Below are 16,891 nucleotides of genomic sequence, written 5' to 3'. Positions count from 1 at the left end.
CCAGCAACTTTGTTTTCGTTTAAGTAGCTTGCAGTCTTTTAGTCCAAAGCAATGTGGCTCTCAGAACAAGCCCAGCGAGGACAAGTCTTTCAATAAGGCATCAAAACAGTTGATGCGATTCAGCATTTAAAGGCTTTCCAGCCTGTCAGATTCCTGGCCCCCATCAACACCTGCTGCGCGCTCGAGTTTCAGACGGTTTAGAAAACCATGTTAAAAATGAGAATAATACAATTAAATTTTCATTTCATTTCTTTTCCAGACCCACCATCCCCAAGCACCTCTTAGAGACACACTAGCTAAATGCCAGAGAATGGGATCATGTTAAAATTTCCAGTGTTAAGTACAATGTTTTAGTCCCCAACCCCTTCGGACCTAAACACATGCCCCACCTTCACCTCCCAATCCAAACCTTACAGGTTAAAAATTCACCACAAATTGAGGAAAAGGATGGGTGCACTAAAGACAGAAAGGAACAGTTCAAACAAAAAAAAAATTGTAATATTTAAAACTTGGAACAATTCACAGCCTATAAACAGTAAATCTCCACATCTACATTTCCTTACCATGAAAGATTTCCTCAGAAACAGTGACCATAACATGGTAGAATTTACCATTCAGTTTGGGAGGCGAGGGACTTGGGTTAGACAGTGCTAAGCTTAAGTAAGGGTAATTACAAAAGGAGTGAAGGCAGAGCTGACTGGAGTGGTCTGGAAAAGGAGTCCAGCAGCAAATACGGTTGAGGAAAAATAACAGACTTTAAGAAAGCAGTTCATGGCTTACAGCAAAGACATATTCCAGTGAGGAAAGAAGTTTCTAGGATGGCATAAGCCATCCATATTAAACCAAAAAAGTTAAGGATAGAATCAGATGGAAGGGGAAAATAAATACAATGTAGCAAAGATTAGTGGTAAGCCAGGAGGATTAGGAAAGTTTTAAAAACAAAACAAAAAAAAGATAACAAATAAAAAGGAGAAAAATAAACTTTCAGGGTAAATTTTCAAGTAATATCAAGAAAGACAGCAAGAGGTTATTTAAATTTATAAATAGGAAGACAGAAGCCAAAGTGAACACAAGTTACACAGCAAATGAGGTAGGAAAACATTAATTAGGAACTAGGAAATGGCAAAGGAGTTGCATAAATACATTGCATCAGTCTTCACAGCAGAAGACATTAACAGCATTCTAAAAGTACTAAAGATCAAAGGGGCAAAAGGAGAATAAGAAATAAATATAATTACTGCTAGAAAAAAAAAGGTGCTGGGGAAAATAAAAACTGATCCAACCCCCAGACCCGATGGAATTGTAGAACTTCATGAAGGGGAAATAACACGTGACAAATTTACTAGAAATTCTTGAGGAGGTAACAAGCTGGATAGACAAAGGGGAAGCAGTGGATGTAAATGTGTTTGGATTTTCAGAAGGCATTTGAAAAGGTACCACACATAAGGCTACTTAAGACGGTCCAGGGTGTTGGAGGAAATGTATTACCATAGTTAGAGGACTGGCTAACTAACAGAAGACACAGAGTTGGGGGTTGGGGGTGGGAGGGGGACGTTTTCAGGATACCAACTATTACTAGTGGTGTGCCACTGTGATCATTGCTAGGACCTAACTATTTACAATATAATGACTTGGATGAGAAATGCATCATAGCCAAGTTTGTGGTGACACAAAAATAGGTAGGAAGGCAATTGGTGAAGGTATTAGAGTCTGCAGAGGCATACAAACAGGTTAAGTGACTGGGCAAAAACTTGACAGATGAGATATAATGTGGGGAAATGGAGGAGCTGAATATTATTTAAATGCAGAAAGACTGCAGAAAGTTATGGATTTCAGAATCCTCATCCACGAATAGCATCCAAGTTCAGCAGCTACTAGAAAAGGCAGGCGGAATGTCGGCCTTTACTTCAAAGGGAATGAAATATAAAGCTAGGGAGTTTTTCCTAGAAGTATACAAGGCACCAGTCAGAACACAGTTGGAATAATGTGAAGTTTTGGGTTCTTATCTAAGGAAAGATATACTGGCTTTGAAGTCCAAAATACATTCCCTGGCTGATACCAGGATGGAAGGAGTGTCTTATGAGGAGAGTTTGAGTAGATTGAGCCTGTAATCATTAGAGGTTAAAATAATGAGAGGCAACTTATTAAAGCATACAAGATTCCCAGGGGAAACGATGGAAGATGCTCCAAGATTGTTTCCCTGTGGAAGAGTCTCGAACCAGAATCTCAGAATAAGGGGTTGCACATTTAAGTCAGAGACAAGGAGGAATTTCTTCTCTCAGAGGGCGGTGAAACATTGGAATTCTTTACTGCAGAGGGCTGTTATGGCTCGATCATGAAGTGCATTTAAGCCAGAGATAGACAGATTTTCAAGGTAAAGGAATTTACGAGAAAAAAAAAGGCAGAAAAGGGGAGTTTAGGATTATCGGATCTGTCACGGTCATTGTGAATGGCGGAGCAGACTTAACTGGCTAAATGGCCTACTTCTGTTCCTATGTCTTATGCTCTTTTTTTTAAAACCTTCTGGGCAAAGAGGTTGAGTGGCAGTACTTAACAATTATCACGTTGCTCAAATGGTGCTTGGATTGCTAACTGAGAATTAACTTACTGTAGAGTGTTTAAGGGGCAATAAATATACAAGTACAAAAACTTTGCACAACCATAAGGCTTGGTGAGACAATACTTGTGAAGTTAATAAAGGGGAAATGCAAATTAGAAAGCAATATGGTTATTAGCAACTAATACATGATTTCTGTCATTGCAAGCTGTTGGCTGATTTTCAAAGTATTTATCACACGCAGCATTCAGACACCATTACTTGCTCAGTAAAAAAACAAATTGAGACTATGAAATTTTAATTAATTCCAGCATCAACCTATACAAGATTGATATAACTCAGCAGATACAATATTACAGAGTCTCAATGACAAACATACAAGGATTCCTTGCAGTTCCAAATGAGGGAGAGAATAAAAGCTAATCTAAATTAATTTGATTAGACAAGATGTCTGAAAACTGAATCTTCTTTCCTACAGGAAGCAGGAGGTGGGAAAGAACAAAAATGTTATGATAGCGAAAAGTAATAAGCTTAGTATAAAGTCTGTCAGTATGAATTCCAGTTAAGTATCCAGTCTTACCTTAATGCAAATTTCTGTGTCAGGATTGCACTGAAGAATATCCCTTACTATGGTTGCATTTCCTTTCTCCACAGCCCAATATAGAGCAGTCTTATTATCCTAAAAGGAATGAGAAAAGTTACAGTATTAGGTAAATATCTAATTTCACTTAAATTTTAATTTTGCCAAAAGGGCAAGAAAATTTGATCTTCCCTGGGAGTAAACAACATGACACAATCTTAAACTTCAGTCTTGATTCAAGGGTGTTAGTTCTGCTCTGAGTGACAAGGCTGTGCGTTGAGGCCTTATTCCAGAGATTGGACAGATAACCAGGGCTGATGCTGCAGTACAGTGCAAGAAACTATTTAGCATAGATATATGATTTTGGAATATATGATTTTGGATGAGGTGAATAAACAAAGGACTGACCTGGTGGTTGCAAAAATTTTGTTGCTTTTTATTTTGAAAGATTAGCAGGCAAGTTCTCCTGACTAAGGAAAGCATGTATTCTTCAATCTCTAACATTAAGCACAGGTTATCTAGTCACTTCTCTTTGAAATTTGTAATATATTGTTATATACAAACTGGCTGCTACATTTCCCATCATCACAAGAGTGACCACCTTTCATAGCACTGTATAAGCTATTAATCACTTTCTGATATCCAAAGTTAGTGAAAGGTTATACAAGTCTAGATTTTCTCCTCCTTTCTAAAACAATTCTTCGCACCAACCGATTTTGTTGAGTGTTCTACTCAGTTTCCTCGTCAAAAAACACCCTGCAACATTTTAAACTGCCAAAGTGTCCTACATATGACAATTGTGTTCACCATGCTATATGGACAGGCACTAAAAATTAATAAATTAATTCAAGTTGATATCTCATCTCCATTCCAGAGATACCAGGGTGGCTGAGGAAGTTTTTGATCATTGCAATCTGCATTATGCATGATTTTCTATTTTGTGAATAACTTTTATTTTTTAAAAAAAATCAAATAATTATTAACATTTGAAATTAAGCAACTCTTCGTATCTCTTCTACTGGTTTATGTTTAGACTTACTGTTCCCTTTATATCTATGTCCGCATATTTTTGCAGTAAAGCCCTCACAATCTCCACATGTCCACCTTTCACAGCACCAATTAGGACAGTGTCTCCACTCTAAAAAGAAAATGCACATTCAGTATGGTAAAAATTTGCTCAACAACCATAACACCACAACAACGGAAAATTAAAAGACAAGACTTAATATTCTCAGTTAGCTGGACAGCTGGTTGACGACACAGTGACACCAACAGCATGTGTTCAATTCTTGTACCGGCTGAGGTTACCCCAAAGATCCCACTTTCTCAATCTTTCTCCTCATCCAAGGTGTGTTGTCCCATGGGTTAACCACCACCAGAGGTTGCTGTCTAGTGAGAGGGCAGCCTTATGGTCCTTAGGAACCGTGACCAATTTAATTTGTGTGTTCGCACTATATTAAGGCCAAAATAAGGAAATTTTAAACCTACTTTTGAACACACTTTTACAAACAGGTATCCAAGTAATTAATTTACTTAAAAGTAAAAGTCCTGCTTTGATCTGAAAGATATTACCAGACTGGACAAACTCAGGTAATCTCATAGCATCTGCAGAGATAGAAACATAGGTAACATTTTTGAGGAAGATATGACTTTCTTCAGTACACGACTTCCAAAGTTCCAAAGAATTCCTATCACTCGAAACGTTAACTTTGCTTCTCTCTCCGCAAGCACTGCTAGGCCTGTTGAGTTCCTCCAGCACTTTGTTTTCATTTAATTCATTTAAAAAAGCAATAATTAGATACATAAATACTCAAAAACATATTGTAAAGTTAGAACCTAACCTCAACAATACTATCATGATGAGGTGCTTCCCTACAAAAAGCCAATAAAGAGCTAACTCAATCCCGATGGTTAAAGATTTCTTTGTAGCAAGCTGTGAATAAGTATGAGCAAATGCCCTGCCAGCCTGACTGGAAAGGATAGTGTGGCAGAGAAAAAAATATGAATAAAGATTCGAATCATGTCAAAATTACATTAAAATTACAAAATCCGTTTGCAGGTGATTTCACTAACATTACAAGCTTTTATCCGTGAAAGCTGAAATTGGCATTAACCTTAAAAAAAATCTCTCAACCGTAATATGAAAGAAATCAAGAAATACAAACCCTGTCAGGGATGTTGACATAAGTGCCAGCGTCCAACAGATCCTGAACAATTTCAATGTGTCCTTCCTTGGCAGCAATCATCAAGGCTGTATTCCCATCTTTGTCAGTCAGATTAACATTTGGATTGTACTTTAACAACTCCTTCACTCCTTCAGTGTAGCCACCTTTGACTGCCACTATTAAAGCTGTCATAGAGTTCTACAAAATGATGTGGAAAAATTAGTGTTTTAAATAAAAATTTTTCTAAAATAGACGAGTGTCATTTTTGCCTTTTGCAAAGTCAGAAAGACTAATGAGACATTGCTGAAAAAACATATTTTGTCCAAGTGTTTTGCTTTGCACTCGTCAGGACAATTCATACGAATACCAATCAACAGCATTATATTGGCGTGCTTGCAAATTGTTCTGATAAAGGGAGAGGTGAAAAGCTTCAACAAAGTGTGCTTTTTTTTCAGCAATACTCATGCTATGCACTACCAAACAACGAAATAAATGTGGAGATATGCTACTGCCTGCTGCAGAGGACACAGAAATAAAGACCAAGAGTAGTTTGTGGATGAAATCAGGGTAGGAAGATGAGACACAACTGAACCAGACAGGGTGTGCAAAATAAAAACATAAAAACACTTGACAACATTCTTTCGATGAGGTTTTAAAATACTGATCACAACCCTGCAGGGCAGAAGATCCTCAAAATCTCTGCCGAGAACTCATGCAACTTCCCTCAAATTTCTTTCTTGGCTCTTCTCCCAATACCAAACAGTTTCTTCCTAAACATAGCTACCCCTCAGGGGTGATTATAAACTTAGTTGGGAGATTGGAGCAGACAAAACAAACTCAATTTCAAACCCGACTGGACAGGCAGCCTATACAGGGTAAGAAACAGTGCAAGGAAATGGGTTGAGTGCCAGGTTTGTGAGAAAGGCATTGTTGCAATAAATCATAAATAATGGTAGAAACAAACACTGAGGAATCAACCAACTAGATTGGAGTTAGTACGGGGGTGTGTGTGTGTGTGCACGCATACTCTGTAGAGAATGTATGTATAATCAGACTGGGCAAATTATGTAAAAGTCGTTGGAGGACAAGTCACATAATATATTTAGGAGTGTATCCTGGAACAATATTTTTTAGGTAGAGGTTATTTTAGAGATCGGTTTCGTATAATGATAAAGGGTTAAATTGCAACTGCATTGTCAGCAATCCCCAAAGGAGAATCGATCATGTGATGAATTTTGCACCAAATCTCACAAGAACTTGTCGATTGAAGTTCGGAGTATAAGACTGAATATTAGGTATAGTTCGTCCCTTTACCTTTATTCATTCATGAGATGAGGGTATCGCTATTAGGCAGCATTTATTGCCCATCCCGAATTGTCCAGAGGGCAGTTGACAGTCAACCACACTGTTGTGCATCTGGAGTCACATGTAAGCTAGACCAGGTAAAGATGGCAGTTTCCTTCTCTGAAGGACATTAGTGAATCAATTGGTAGAGGCAAAGGGGCATTAAAAGAGTTAATAATAGATAAGCAATGACAAACTTTTTTTTTAAAAAATCACGATTTGTGATTATATAGTCCATTAAGAAATAAAAATGGTTAACTAAATAGATTGAAAGTAGAACAAGATAAAAAGAAGTGACTCATAAAGCTTGATATCCTTCTTGATAGTGTTAAGATTAGAAGAGTTTTAGAAACCAGCCAAGGATGACCAAACAATTTAGAGGGGAAACTTGAATGAGGAAGTAGCAAGAAATTGCAAGAGAAATTCCATACATAAGGAGAGTAGCTAAAGTAAACATGGGCCTCTTAGGAGTTTGAGACAAAAGAAATTACAATGGGGAATAAAGGAACAGCGGAGGCATTAAACAAGTTGAAGTGAAGAAAATGCCAGAAAAAAAAGGGGAAAGCAGTATACTGTGAATGAGGAAGTAATTTCTTCTTCTGAAGGAAAAGATACTGGAGAAATGAATGAGACCAAATGCCAACAAACTGTATGACCTGAAGGCCTACATCTTCAAGTTCCAAAACAGGAACTAGCATCAAGAGTGGATGCACTGTTTATGACTGTCCAAAATTCTGGACAATTTCCAGCGGATTTGAAAAGGAACAAGTATAACACAGCTATTCAAAAAAAGCACAGGAAAGAAAAAGGCAGAAAAACAGAAGATTTTTTGAACTGTTAAACTTATTAAAACATTGGTAAAGGTATTTGTTTGCCCATGCACATAAAACACAAAGTTAGCAAGTAAGTACCACGTGCATCAGCAGAGCAAAAAAGTTTATTACAAGAGAATGGGTCTATACTCTCTGGAGTTTAGAGAAAATCAGAGATGCTTTCAGAATTAAAAATTTGAAAGATTATTGGAGATAGGTGGAAATGTCAAGTAATCAGATTAGCAAGGAACTTATTGAATGTCAGAGTAGGGTCAAGAGCCTGAGAGGCCAGCTCCTTCTCCGAATTCATATGCTCATAATCGTTCACATGATTTTATTGAAACAGAAAATTCTGAGTGAGTGTGGCACGATAAATGCCAAGAGGCTGTTTTCCTTGGGCGAAGTGTCCAGACCAAGAAGACATAAACACAGAAGATGGCTTAGTTATTTGGGACTAAGCTAAGGGAACTCTCTCTGCTCAGAACTTGGAAATTCTTCTGAAAATCTCTTTGCAGATAGCTGTGGATGGTCAGACACCAAACATGTTCAAGACTGCAATTAACAGATTTTTGGACACCAAACAAGATTAAACAACATGGAGGAAAATTAGCAGGAAAATGGGGTTGAACACAAGAACTAGGAGCAAGAGCAGAAGTAGGCAATTCAGCAGCTCAAGCCTGCTCAATTTGGTACAAACATTGTTGATCTCATCCTGGTCCCAATTTCACATTCCTGCCCTCTCTCCATAATCCTTCAACCCATTGCTAATTAAACATCTGCCCCCCTTCTTCTTAAATTTACTTAATGTCATGGCACCCACCACACTCTGGGGTAGTGAATTTCACAGATTCCTAAACCTTTGAGACAAGTAATTTCTCCTCAGCTCTGTTTTAAAATCTGCTGTTCCTTATCCTTAAACTGCAACTTCTCATTCTAGATCACCCCTCATGAGAAAAAGTGTCCTTTCTACGTCTACTTTGTCAATCCCTTTCAGAGTCTTGTATACCTCAATTAGATCTCTTCTCATTCTTTTAAACTTCCGCCTAAACTGCTCAATCTTCTGGAGAACCTCCTTTGAACTGCCTCCAATACGACTACATCCTTCCTCAAGTAAGGGATCAAAATTGCACGCAGTACTCTAGGTGAGATCTACCAGTACTTTGTACAGTTCCAGCAACACTTCCCTACTTTTACAGTATATAGCAAGAAATGTAAAAATTCCATTTGCTTTCCTTATTACTTGCTCTATTCATGACAATGAAGGATGGAACAAGGTCACATAGCCTTCTCCTTATGATGAAAGGGATTGATTTGTGATCAAATCCAAAGCCAATTTGAAATGAAGAGGCAATTGGACTGCAGATCAAGATGTCTCTGGTTAAGATACAGGATTGGCTGGCTAACAGTACATCTCTGCAGGAGTTCCCCAGGATTGTGTCCTAAACACAACCATCTTCAGCTACTTCATCAATGACTTTCCCTCCAACACGAAGTCAGAAGTGGTGATGTTTGCTGGTAATTGCACAATGTTCAGCCCTATTCCCAAATCCTCAGATACTGAAACAGTTCATGTTCAAATGCAACAAGATCTGAACAACATCCAGACTTGGACTAACAAGTGCAAGTAAACATTCACACCACACAAATGTCGAGCAATGACCATCTCCAATAAGAGACAATCTCACCACCACCTTGATACTCATTGGTGTTACCATCACTGAATTCCCCACTATCAACATTCTGGGGTTACGACTGGTCAGAAACTCAATGGGACTTGCCATATAACTACAATGGCAACAAGAGCAGGCAAGAGACTAGGAATACTGAGGCGTGTAATTAACCTCCTCACTCTACCATCTACAAGGCACAAGTCAGGAATGTGATGCAACATTCCCTACTTACCTGGATGGGTGTGTATCTCCAACAACACTCAAGAAGCTTGACACCATCCAGGACACAGCAGTCCTCTTGACTGGCACCATATCCGCAAGCATCTACTCGCTCCACCACTGACACTCAGTATCAGCAGTGTGTGTGCTCCACAATATGACACTGCAGAAATTCACCAAACAGCCTAAGACAGCACCTTTCAAAACTATGACTACTTCCATCCAGAATGGTAAGGAGAGTGGATAAATGAGAACACCACCACATTCAAGTTCCCCTCCAAGCCACTCACATCCTGACTTGAAAATATATCACTGTTCCTTCACCATTACTGGGTCGAATTCTTGGAATTTACTCTCCAAGGGCATTAAGTCTCTGGAACTCTCTTCCCTGGAAATGGAGGAGGTTGGGTCATTGAGTACTTTTAAGAGCGAGGTAGATGGATTTTTAAATAACAAAGGAGTCAATTCAAAGGTTATTGGCGAGATAAGTGGGAATGTGGTGTTCAGGCCACAATCAGATCAACCATGATCTTACCTTGAATGGTGGAGCAGACTAGGGGAGCCAAATGGCCATTCCTGTTCCTAGTTAACATATTCATATGGAGAGTGGAAAATGTGGTTATCATTTATGTTCTGATATGTAATATTAAAAAAATTTTAAAAAAGAATCAAGAAACAGATTAGAGTTACGTAAGAAGCTAACAGAGGCAGTGAGGGACTGACTTATATTTCAATTTGAGAAAGAGAGAGAAGTCTGAAGGCAGAAAGATCCCTAAAAGGGAAAATTATTACATTAGAATTTTAAAATTAAGCTGAGAGAAGTGGTGGTTCATGCCAGATCCACAACATAATACTTATTATAAGGAAGATTTCAACTACCTGTTCAGTTATTTATATAGGATCGTAAAGCAATACTTGAAATGCAGGCTCTCACTACATGCTAACCAACTTCCTTACCTCATGCAAAGCCAAAGAACAACATAATCAGCCTTTCATGTTCCTACATGCACGATGATAATACTCAGCTTTATCTCATCATTACCTCGCTCAGCCCTCCATCATTTCAAAATTATCAAGCTCTTCATTACATCCTGTAATGGATGTGCTGAAACTTCCACCAATTAAACATATAAAGGATGGCAAATTTACTTCCCTAAAAGAACATCAGCAAACCAGATGAGTTTTGATGATAACTGATAATTCTGGGGCCCCCTGTAAACTACGAATGTCCAACTTATAAACGCTCATGCTTACGAACATGATCCCATACAGGGGTACAATTTTAAAGAAATGACACGAGCATTTCTTGCACTTACCAACAGCAATTTAAATTATCTTGCATTGTGTTCTGACTTGTATACAAATCAATTCGTGAACAGACTCAAGAACAGAATCTATCCGCAACCTGGGGACTGCCTGTAGTCGCCAATGCAGATAGTCATTTTGGTCCCAAAATTAAATACTAGCTGTGATTCTATCCCTCTCCCTGACAACCACAAAAAGGCTAAATTAGAACATTTGCAACTTCAGAGTCATATTCGACCCCGAGATGAGCCTCTGTCCACAGTAAGGGTTGCAGCACCATAACGAGCTGCGCCAGGAGCAGAATGTGAATAGATGTCATTGCATTACTCCTGCAGATTACCATCTTGGGAGAATGTGCAAGTTCCACAAAAGTGTGCATCAACCAGCAGATATAGATCAAAATTTAGTGCCTTTTATAACCATGTAAAGTTCAGTTCAGACTGATCCTTATTTACTGGTGGTTTCATGAGAAGCTATTTTAGATTATTGTTGTCCTCTTTTACAAAGTCACTTTAATCTATGAAGGACTCATTAAAATCAGATGACAGAAGGTGAATATTGATAGGCCACTTTCACTACAATTGCAAAAAACTTCATAAACTTAAGGTCAGCCAGAACTACAGTGCCGACATTAAATTCTCCTCACCTATCATCCCTGTCCTCACTGATCTATGCAGATGGCTGATTAAAAATGCATCATAATTAGAGTTCTTTCCACTGGTTTGTGTTGCAGTAAGTCCATGATCTCTCCCCTCTGTTTCTCTCGGGAACTTCAACCAGTGACAAACGCTCACATCTGTACGCCACCAATTTTGTTCATCTAGGACTTCAATCATTCCATTAATGCTGGATGTGCTTCCAGATAATGTGCCCGTTACCCAGGAAGGCCCCTCTCAAACTCCTGAGCCATTCTAATTTCTTTCATTAAGTTGTGCCTTAAAAACTCCACTTTCAAAGATTTTTGGTTCTCATTTTGTTGCATTAAGTTATGTTTCACAATGCTCTTGTGAAGCATTTTACGATGTTTTACCACACTAAATAGAAAGTTGTTACTGATCTTACTTAGTTTATGGAACATTTCTTTCATGCAAAATTTGCATTCTGCAAAATCACCAGACATAAGCCACTTCAGGATATCATCATGAGGATTCAATAATTTCACAACTATTTCACTTCTACTTTCTGGTTAGCCATACTTTATTTATATCTGTCACCGTAATTACCAATTGCCACTGTAGCCACAAACTTTTGCATCTTATTTTGAGTGCTTGTTTCAAACCACCATTCAAGGCAGACTTAGATAGTAGTGATGTCAGTGAACTAGCCTCAAGGACCAAGCAAATGTTCAGGGGGACTGGGTTTCAAATACACCTCTGCAATGCATGAAGTTTAAAAATCAATTAAAAAAAATCTAGAATTGAAGGCTGGTCTTAGCTTTGATGCCAATGTGAAACCACAATCACTTCATAAAAACTAGTTCACTAATGTTCTTATGACAAGGAAATCTGCCTTTAACCGGTTTGGCCTACATGTGATTCCAAATCATAATATCAAGTTTAACTTTAGGGCTTCAACCTAAACACTATTCAGGTTGAAATAGCCTATCAAACCAGTCACTTCACAGGACAATTAAAGATGAGCCATTTTCACCCTATAAAAGAATGAAAATGATAGATCTAGTTTGAAACTGATACAACTCAAAAGCTTTGAAACAAATTTCATTCTTACATGCACTATTTTTAAAACTACAAGTAACATACAGTGGATCCTTCTCTGTAAACACTATATGGTAGAGAAAGTCAGGGTTATCAAGTGGTTTATACCATTAGACAGCAATTCCCTTTGTCCCTACATTTTTAAAAATTAATTAGAGATAACTGTGATCTCTCTGGTTCTATTATACACAAGCAACATCCTTCAATGCACTGATTTACTTTTGACCCACACATCCTTCACACAGGTCACAGAGTGTAAGATAAATGCAAAATTCAAATTAAACTAACAGATTTTCATTACAGTGCTAATGGATCAAAGATTTAAAATTGGTTTTAGCGTCTTCTTGCATCACATTTAGATTATTGTGTTATGATCCCAGCTCATGTGATAAATAGATAAGTCAGATCCCAGACAGGAACATCTGTTTTTATACATTATATGGCTTGATAGATCGTATTTTGATTTGTTTCAGTTTCAACAAAGTAACCTGTCATTGGAAACTAAGCACTCAATGCTGCAGATTTTGCTTTAAAATAAAACGGAAGTTTATTAACAAAGTCAACGGAAATAAAATAGACTAAACCAAAATAACTACTTGGAATTTGCATTATAAGATTTTTGAACACACAGTAAAAGTAGGATCCTATTAATCCAAAAACACTCCTTTATAATTTGAAAGGAAGCAAAATAGCTTTTCTATAGTATCCAAAACTGACCCTGGTACAGAAGCCAAATCACCACCCATACAATATTCACACCAAAGTCCCTTTCAAAGGGGTTCACCGGACTGTCCCAAACTCAAAATAAAATTAAAGAAACACTTCTCTTTCTTAGGTATGGGTGTATTTCCTTTAAGCTTGAAAAAGGATCCTGACATTCTAAACTGGAGCTTATTTAAGTTGTTTGGTTATAAAACTCTACCAATATATTCAAAAACCTATTAATTCTAAAGCTAAACCTCAAAAGCTGTTTTATAAGAAGTCACCATGGCTGCAAAAATACTTACAAATTAAGTATTCACTTCAGACACTCAGAAAACCCATTAATGTCAACCCAAAAATCAGAAACACAATCGTACAAATCATATTAAAACATCCTAAGATTACATCAACCCCTTGATAATACAGAACTGAACAGACTTTTTTTCAGTAATCTGTCAAAGCTTTTCATCATGCACTTAACAGGAAAGGTGCAAGACCGCCAGATTTAAAAGGCAGAAACAATTTATATGCCATATAAATTTATCATGGAGATGTCATAAATAGGACCTGAGCCACGCGCTCACTGTGCAAGATGGACACCAAAACAGGATGCATCAAAGCCATCCTGTGGAATATGGCTATTCTAACTGTTCAGTATGTATCAAGCATGCTCTCAAATGGGCTTAAGACCACTGCTTTTGGACTCAAAAAAATGCCAAATTGACTTTGGTTCCTGGAAGCACAAACATTTGAGCAGAACTAGCATTTTCATTCTGCTACTATTGAGCGGTAACATGGATGTAGAACACAGTTATCAAGCTGAAAAGACCACAAAAATGAATGATGCAGTAAATGAACTTTAGCACCAGCATAATGCGGAGGTCCATGGGCCATACGTCACAACTACCAGATCACATTATAAACAGCATACCTTTTCAGCAGTCTCCAACAGACAGAGGATTGACCACATGCAAATAGATTAATGTCATGTAAAGCTCAGATCATAAATATCTAATGTTAGATTTGATTTTATGATTGGACAGATCTTGCTGAATAATCCTGAGTTTCCCAAGAATCTTAAATTGTTTTTAATGCAATTATCGGGTGGGCTTGCAGTTTAGCTCAGTTACATTTGCTAAAACTGTAGAAAAGGTATAGTACTGAAAGAAGCCATTCAGCCCATCATATCAATGCAATATACCATATAATAACAGGCATGGAATTAGCCTCTGTTTGGAAGAGGAACATTCAAAAAATTTAGCTTCCTGGTAACTTCCCCATAGTAACACCAAGACCACACTGAAGTTGACCTGCACTCCTTTCTCATGCATTATAAGAATTGTTGCTCTTTTTGATATTTGGCATTGTTGCATTTTATCTGATGAGTGCAAGTAAAAACCTTACACAGCAGCATCTCTCACTTTTCAGTAATGTACATTTAAAATCTTTCCATGTCATAAGCATCTGGAAACATTCAAAATAGCGCAACTTAAGAAATTACTCATGATCAAGTTCATCTACGTTCTCAACTAATGCAGTTTCTTCGACTTTTGTGTAGTACTGGATTCTTATCAGAAACATCTCCATGATCACTGACTATCTCAAGTCTTTTGTAGAATAAAGTTTCTCCACTTAGCAGTGGAGGATTTGACATATGGAATGTGAATTGATGGATTTAAAAGTGAAATGCCCCAGCTTCCAATCTTATAACTTGCCAACTTCTCTCTCAAACTGGTTGAGTCTTTTGTTACCAAATTTGAATGAAGATCCGAAATTGGAAAATATTTGAATCAAGCATCATCAGAAGTATACGCAAATTTTTCAAATCAAAATTTTAAGAAGTCAGAAAAAGTTTTTTTTGAAAATTTCTACTGGGTACAGTGAATTATTTCCTGTAAATTATGGATAAACATTTCATTCAGCAGTCCAAGCAGATAATTTAAAAATCAAAATTCTTATGTAACTCACTTGGAAAAAGAATAGTTCATCTGTATTTTGTAAAGATAAAGCCACTTGCCCAGAGATGAGAAAACGGTAACAAAAATATTATGGTAGCCAGTTTTTGTTTGATTTTTCTATATATTATGTTGTGTTCAGAGATCCAAATAGAGACAGCAGTAACCAGAACAAAGTTGTCACAACAAATTCCGATGGTTATTGAACTCAAGAAACATATGTGGAAACTCATAATAAAGCAGCTGCAGGCAAGTATAGTCCCTTAATTTGACACGTTGCAACAAACTTGACTCAGCAGGAATAGTTCATTTCAAATTCAAAGAGACTGATTTTTGGGAGGGATTGTCTATGAAAGGGCTCTAAAGGCACAGACAGGGTGTGTGAAGCTTTGCAATCTGTGGGTCCAAGACTAGTATTTTAAACTTAAATAAGGGCAATTATTGGTCACGAAAGCAGGTTAACTGAAGCAAACTGGCAAACAAGATTAAGGAATAAGTCAATACAGGTGCAGTGGCAGACATTTCAGGGGAAAATTCAGAATACTCAGAATAAGCACATTCCAATAAGAATGAAAAATTTCAACAGGAGGGTCCACCATTTGTGGTGAACTAAAAAACAGTTAAAGATGGCGTCAAACTTACAGAGAAACCATTTAATTGTGCAAACAAAGCTGGTAGGTTAAGAAGGTTGGACAGAATATAAAAAACAAAGAATGACTAAAAGATTAATAACGGGGTAAAATTAAAGAACACGAGAAAGTTAGCTGAGAATATAAAATCAGATAACAAGGGTTTCTATAGATATTTAAAAACAGTTAACAAAATGAATTTTGATCTTATAGTGAGTGAGTCTGGAGAATCAAGAACAGAAAATGAAGGGATAAAGGAATAACAGTTATTTTTCATCAGTCTCCACTACAGATGATACAAGTGACACCTCAGAAATAACTCAGCAAACCGAAGAGAGGGAAGAACTCAAGAAAATTATAAAATCACCAGGAAAGTGGCCCTGCGCAAACTGTTAGAGCTATGGGCTAATAATCCTGGTGAGATGAACGATGCATTGGTATTAAATTTTCCAGTATTCCCTAAATCAGGGAAGTTTCCACAAGGTTGTAAATTAGCAAATGCAACTCTTTTACTCAAAAAGCAACGCAGTCAGAAAGCAGTCATAGGAAAGAAATTAGAAGCTATTATTAACGTTATAGCCGGGCACATTGAAAAGTTCAAGATAATCTGGTAGAGTAAACACAATTTTGTGTAAAGAAAATCATTACAAATAAATTCGTTGGATTTCTTTGAATTGATAATACAGTGTGGCTAAAAGAGAACCAGTGGATGTCCTGAATGTGGACTTACAGGGAGCATTTGATGAAGTGTCAAAGATTATTCTGGAATAATAATAAGACCGAGGGTAACACGTTAGCATTGATAGACAATTGGCCAGTTAACAAGAAACAGTCGATGTAAACAAATTGTTTTTCTAGTCGGCAAGATATAAAAAGTGCAGCATCATAGGGATCAGTGCTGGAGCCTCAACATTTTACAAGTTATATAAAAAAGGTCTTGGGTGAAGGGATGGAAGATATGGGTGCTAAATGTGGTCATGATACAAAATATATAGGTACATTTTACAGCTTCCTTATCCTCTTCAAAAGGGACAGAGATAGGTTCATTGAGTGGGAAAAGATCTGGCAAATGGAGCATAATTAAAGATGCAGATCTGCCCATTTCAGTACGATGAATTTAAAAAAAGCACATTACCTAAATGGCGAGAGATTGCAGAACTCGGAACTGAAGAGGGATCCGAATGTGTGCATGAATCACAAAAGGTCACTATGTAGATACTATAAGTAATTAGGACAGC

At 37.4% G+C, this 16,891-nt stretch overlaps 1 protein-coding gene across 1 annotated transcript in view; it reads right to left on the bottom strand.

Moving 5' to 3' along the window:
• Window positions 1–16,891, bottom strand: part of LOC109936630 (kinase D-interacting substrate of 220 kDa-like) — a gene marked incomplete at its 3' end in the record, with an annotated part of 35,911 nt that overhangs the window by 8,298 nt on the left and 10,722 nt on the right. The window contains exons 7-9 of the mRNA XM_048592221.1: window positions 5,303–5,500; window positions 4,177–4,275; window positions 3,138–3,236 (exon numbers count right to left, since the gene is read on the bottom strand). Coding sequence (XP_048448178.1) covers window positions 3,138–3,236; window positions 4,177–4,275; window positions 5,303–5,500 — 396 coding nt within the window. The remainder of the gene's footprint in view (window positions 1–3,137; window positions 3,237–4,176; window positions 4,276–5,302; window positions 5,501–16,891) is intronic.

Source organism: Rhincodon typus, unplaced genomic scaffold (assembly GCF_021869965.1).
Source record: "Rhincodon typus isolate 14 unplaced genomic scaffold, sRhiTyp1.1 hic_rhity00000831, whole genome shotgun sequence".
In the NCBI taxonomy this organism is placed as follows: domain Eukaryota; kingdom Metazoa; phylum Chordata; class Chondrichthyes; order Orectolobiformes; family Rhincodontidae; genus Rhincodon; species Rhincodon typus.
The sequence above is the reverse complement of the archived record's forward strand: the minus strand, read 5'-3'. Positions and strand labels throughout refer to the sequence as shown.